Source organism: Pyxicephalus adspersus, chromosome 5 (genome assembly GCF_032062135.1).
Source record: "Pyxicephalus adspersus chromosome 5, UCB_Pads_2.0, whole genome shotgun sequence".
Classification (NCBI taxonomy): domain Eukaryota; kingdom Metazoa; phylum Chordata; class Amphibia; order Anura; family Pyxicephalidae; genus Pyxicephalus; species Pyxicephalus adspersus.
Genome location: NC_092862.1, coordinates 24,612,735 through 24,619,018, shown reverse-complemented (window position 1 = coordinate 24,619,018; position 6,284 = coordinate 24,612,735). Strand labels below are relative to the sequence as shown.

Sequence of the window (6,284 nt, the reverse complement as noted above, 5' to 3'; positions counted from 1 at the left end):
AGTTGTAAAGAACATTTTCCACATCTTCTAGAAATTAATCCAGCACATGGAATAAAACATCATGATGAAGATTTTGCAGTCTCCCACTGTGGACTGTGATAAACTCCAGATTTCTTCTGTAATGGAAAATACTTGCTCACAGGATAGTTAACCTTACACACGCCAAACTGAAATTAATGCACAGTTACGCTCATTCCAGTTTTAAGGGAATGTAATTTTGCCATTTATGCTTTCTTCCTTATCTATACAAAAGTGCTAACTGTTTTTGATTTTTGGCAACTTTAAATATTTAGGATTTCAGATTTCCAGCTAGCATGAGCTCTATGCTCCTTTTCATATGTTTGCCCGGCTAATCCTAACATTTTGTTAAAAGAAAAAGCCTATTCTTTAATAGACAGAAGAAGCTTAGATCATACACACAGCTGAAAAATGCAAAGACAGTATTCCTATTTCTTCCCTTTCTTTCTCTCTTCTATACAGTCCTTTACAGAATTTCAATTAAAGAGATGCAAACCCCTTCTGCTAGCTACACTTGCATTGTCTGATAATAAATTCTTGTTTAATGTGTTGGTTATTTTTTTGTTGTGTTTACTTAAACTACATTTCGATACACATTGGAAATTAATTAACTTTTTTGAATCTTGTATGTAGTTGCTATCTGATTCACTTTATGATTCGAACAGAAGTGATGAATATTAGGATTAAATCTTACACCTATATTTGATAAACTGCACACGGGGTCTATTTATAAAGTGAATCTGACATTCAGCACATGTTCCCTCATAACGAATCTTCCAGATTCCATGCGTTTTCAAAGTGATTGAATCTCCATCAGAGAATGTTTGGTAAATGTGAGATTCACTGCTGTATAAAATATTCCGCTGACACAACCAGAGCGTCCATATGCAATATAAACTATTAATACTGTAACATCTAACACGCTGAAATATCACAATGGAAGGAATAATATAAAGCACTTGAACTTGGTATATCTTTTTGATTACATTGCCAACCTCAGAAACCTCTCCAAAACCATCAGTAGGGTGAGCAAGAAGCTGAGTTGGGGTAAAAAGAAAGGCAAAGCACTCAATGACTTAGAACTGTGCAGACAGACCAGCAACAGCCGATAGATGGGAATACTTGTAACTCAGCCCCTGACAGCAAATAAAGGGGATTTTCAATTTTACTGATTTAAGAGGGAGATGGGTGGTTTATCAAAGTAGAATCTACGATGAATATGTACTGCAACTGTATTCAACACAAGACTGGAAATGAGGGTTGGATACAGAAATTTTGATCTTACATGACATGAACTATTCATATTGTTATCTTAGGGGACTAATCTTCAAAAACTCATTCTTAAAAATGGCCTGGGGCCTCAAATTCAGTCCTCAAGGAGCAGGACCTACACACATTGTTGGTATTTCTCTAACTGACAGCAGTAAATGAATAAGGATATGGTTTACAAAGAGTCAGATAATTTACCAAAATCAGGACTATATCAGTAAGTGGCCCCTAGAGGACTAAAATTAAGTCAATAATGGTCTGTTGCACGCACATGTGCTGACAAGGATCATGCCAATAGATAGAAGGAGGGCAGAGACGTTTTCATCATTTTGTTGCTGTTCCTTTTAAAAGGCAATTTCTGATAGTAACTATGTAACTATTATGTGCCACGGGCAATTCCCAGTTTTCTTTTTAGTACTTTTTAAATATGAATCATTGAAAGCAACATTTAAAAAAATATATCATTAATAAATCTGATCTGATCTGGCTAACTTACCTCCTAGCATTTCACTGTCCAGAGAATCAGGAACTCCTGCAAAAATACTGGCCAGTGTAGACTTGCCAACACCATGCTCTCCAATGAGTACCACGCGATAGTAGGTGTTTCCGGATTCTGAGGAGATGACGGAATCTGAAGAGTCGGAGGACCAGCTGCACCTGTAGTAGTCCTCTGGCCTCACTGAGTGATGGATGGTGTGGTTGCGGTTGAGGTTCACATTTGGGTTCCTTTGTACATTAATATTCTTTCCATCAGCGGGGATACTCCAGCGCTGCTGGCTCTGCACAGCTGTGCTACTGCTGCGCCGCATGGTCACGTTGAGGGTCATTGTGGCTTCCCTAAATGTAAAAGAGACAAAGAATTAGGAAAACATACAAAGTAAAGGATAATATATTTGCCCATGGAGACCTTTATGAAGTTCTAAAAATGTATTTACTTGGACCAAATACAATGATCTAATAAAACTTTACAATGCTGTTAGACACTGGTAGCCTACAAGCTGCTAGCCAGCACTGGTTATGCAGTTGATCAGTGTGGGTTTGAGTTATGATCTGGTCAGTTAGGTGTCTGTGGGGATTGGATTGAACCAATTTTAAAAGACTCAATTTAATCTCCTATGTGCCTTTCAGTACAAATATACAGGGTGCCATTGCTCCTAGGGTTAGGAGGCGCTGTCATGGCATTCTAGAACATTTCAGAATAATATTGCATTAATTTACAGTTGTCTCCGACAAAAGCTCAATGTCCCATAGTCATTCCACTAACTTTCCTCCAGAGAAGCTCACAATCTAATTTCACCACCATAGTCATTTGCTATAAACATAGTCCAAAGCCAATTCCCGGGAGAAGGCAACACGACACAGCAAAAATATATACTCACAACTGAACAAAAGATATTAGACTATGCATTCGTAATGTATGATTTATCCTAAATAAAACTACACACTCAGGAAAAACCAATGCTAGAAAAAGATACATATTAGCCAGTCTGCCATTGTCCTCCATTGTAAATAAAGGGGTAAAGACTATGGGGTTCTATACTGAGCTGCATATGTGTGAACGATGGGTGATATAGTTACTATTAAGGTGTGAAATTATTACCAAGAGATGGTTAAAAATGTTGGAATATAATTATAATTGCTGGGAATTGACTGATTTTGCTTCCCACACACAGCATATTTTTAATCAGTATTAGAATCACCCGGTATGCAGGCACTTTGTACAAGCTGCTATTCACAGCATATGCAAATGTTGTCTCATTGCATAGAGCGCAAAGAATGTTTCTGCTTCTTTTGATCAGAACTTCTGCAAGCCATTTCAGCATGCTGAACAGTATATATATGCATGTTTCTATAGGATGCCATACACTCTAAAAGCTATTAACCATTTATTATTAATGGGAACCTGTACTTGGGCTACCACTGCTGCACAGATTTCAATACACTCACCTTTATAGAACAAAATACAAATCACTTTAGACGTTTTCTCTAATTTTACTAGCTGCATGCTTGCTCCAATGACTTAGAAGGCAGCCAGCTAGCTAGCATTTTCAGAAGGCGGCCAGCAATGGTAGCCTTTCTCAATACAGGTGGTACCAGATGCTATTGTTACTTATACACTGCTTTGCATTACAGCAGAAAATTCATTTATAGTATTGAGTCTTATACAAAATCATCATGCACAAGACTCATTTGAATACTATCAGCATTTTACAAATCTACCCCATCTATAAAAAATGGTACAGTTGCAGTTGTACAGAATGGCCATATGGGGCGCACTAGAGATATCAAAAGCCTCTAAGTTCATAACATGTTCCATCAAGTCCTTGCTGCCAGGCAGGTTAACCCTGATTGTCTAAACAAGCCTTGGAGGAGCATCTGGGACGTGTAGATGTTGGATGGGGAATACTCTCTCCACCTCTTGATTTTTCTACCATGTTTAGTAAGGTTACTTGTGCAGCTCCATTACCAAAATGACAACTGGTAATTATACCTACTGAAACCCTTGCAGCACCGGAACCCCATCACTTGAAGGGATAATGAAAATGGGGTTAACTACTAAAGTTGAGGAAGATCACTTAGCAAAGTGAATCCTTTGCAAAGGAATAATTCACTTAGGTGGGTAAATAGGGTGAAGCTTTACTGCAGTGAATTTTCATGCATGCACCAAGCTTAGTGAATACCCACCCTTGCAGAGCAGTACAGTTGTTAATGAACACAAACTTCTTTAGTGAATAAACCCCAATGCAAGAATAAGCAATCCAAGCATGTCTATATATCCCATAGTAATTCCATCAGCAAAGAACAAGAACTAGATAATTCTACATGGTAGAACTACATATCCCAGCCTTCCTGCCAATACTATATGGAGCGAATAAATATGAATTCTAGGAATACCAGTGGCACTTCTTTTTTGAAGAAACTAAAATCATAAAAGCAGATCAATGCCATTGAGGACTACCAGTTAAATTATAAATGAAATTGACATTCAAACTATTTTGGTACCAAAAAATGACAAGTATATGTGTCCAGTGTCCATATGTGTAAAATACAATAATTTTCTATAGACATGATTTTGTTTCTCATCGAGGTAAAATACAATAAAAGACATTTTCCAAAATATTCCATTAGAACATGAAATCTACACATCTTTTAATAATACAAAAATATACTCTAAATTGCTTTCAGAATAATAGAATAATTTATAAAAACTCCATTAAGTTACTAAACACTTTTTTCATTGAGAAAATTGGTCTGCAAATCTGCACATCAAATTATTCCTATTATAAGTGATACATTTTATCTTATTGATCACGCAGTTGAAACATTGCAGATTACAAATTGTAAACTTTTCCTATAAAATAGTGCAAAAATCACAGATGTGCTGCAATTTAACAGCCAATCAGAAATTAGCATTCAAAGACTTCAGAGCTGATTGGTTATTGTACTGATTTTATAACTATTTTATATTATATATGTTATTCTTTCCCTGATTATTTCCATTTAAGACCCCACTTACCAGTAAAGTTTGCTGTGTCTTATCTGTCAGATGCACTAAGTATGGATTTCAGGCACACAGGGAGAAGGATGGATTAAGTCCTCTCTTGTTCTCTGTCTGTAAGACTTTCTCAGCATTTCTGGTTTATATTAGGCACCAGTGATCAGAGACTTAGCTTTTCCGTGATGTCAGCCGCCTGTGCAGGAGCAGAGCCCAGCCCACCAGGCCAATGATGGGGAATGCTGTGTAGTGGTGGGCTGTCACACTAACACCATCACTTATCCAAAATCAGAACTGTTCATCTTCTTGACTTCATTTGAAATCTTTTTCCATCAAACTAATCCGGAAAGATTATTTTTCAAAACAGCAATTCCAAAGGTTGGGAAATGTAATTCCTATTTTGCAATACTGCAACACATAGTGGAAATATTATCCATTTCCATTGCAAGATAAGAAATAATAAAAAAGAATCTCTATAATTAAAATGTCCAATGTGTCTGATCACGTTGGGAAATAAAATGGCATGTCAAGAAAACCCAGGTGCAAAGCAATTTAGTGCTACCGGGAGCGTGCATATCATTATTTGAAGTTTTCAAACTAGTGAAGTGAAATCTTGCAGAGGAGGATAATTATTTTGTCATATACTTCTTCTGAATCTGGTAGCTTTTTTTATGTTAACGCTAAACTCCAGGTAGATATAATAATGTTCAATGCAGCTGTGCATTGCTGTAAAATAATAAAAAGTATTTTAACATACATAGCACAAGTTATATATAATTAAAAGTCTGCTGCTTACACAGCAGCACTCATACTAAGAGAAGGAGGGGCAGCACAGGGAGCCAATCAGGCTTTGATGCAGTGCACATGTATTGACAAGGAGCATGCAGACAAAACATAGAAAAAGGTTTTAGCAGGATTTCCATTTAAACAACCATATACTTAATGATCATTTTGATGTGTATGTATAAAGTGCAGTAACTCCTTCCTACTGGCTTTGTAAATTATTATTATTATATATTATTATTTATGAGCATAACCATCATATGCAGAACCATCTTTACAAATCTGCCTACCCATCGTCTTCTGTCTCCTAAACCCTCATTACTTCCCACCACTCCATATCTCCCCTGCTATTGTGAGATAGGTTCCACACCTCTTAGATTGTAAACTCTTCGGGGCAGGGTCCTCTCCTCCTGTGTCACTGTCTGTATCTGTCTGTCATTTAAAATCCCTATTTAATGTACAGCGCTGCGTAATATGTTAGCACTATATAAATCCTGTTTTATTATTAATAAACATAATAATAATTGGTTTAATCAGTTGACCTATGGATGTGCACAAAGCATGTGAAAGTGTAGTATCACAATTGTATAGCAGCTCTACATAATGGGAAGCAGAACCTGTGTATGTAATGAGAAAAAAATATATAAATATATGTGTATGCATATAAATAACTACAAAGTAAACATAGAGGAGAAAATAGGAAAATCTTGACCCTTCT

General features: G+C 36.6%; 1 protein-coding gene across 1 annotated transcript in view; it reads right to left on the bottom strand.

Moving 5' to 3' along the window:
- Positions 1–4,992, bottom strand: part of GEM (GTP binding protein overexpressed in skeletal muscle) — a 7,808-nt gene extending 2,816 nt beyond the window's left edge. Inside the window, exons 1-2 of the mRNA XM_072410908.1 lie at positions 4,805–4,992; positions 1,784–2,124 (exon numbers count right to left, since the gene is read on the bottom strand). Of these exons, the coding sequence (XP_072267009.1) occupies positions 1,784–2,114 (331 nt within the window). The 5' untranslated portion in view covers positions 2,115–2,124; positions 4,805–4,992. The remainder of the gene's footprint in view (positions 1–1,783; positions 2,125–4,804) is intronic.
- Between the last annotated feature and the right edge of the window lie 1,292 nt (positions 4,993–6,284).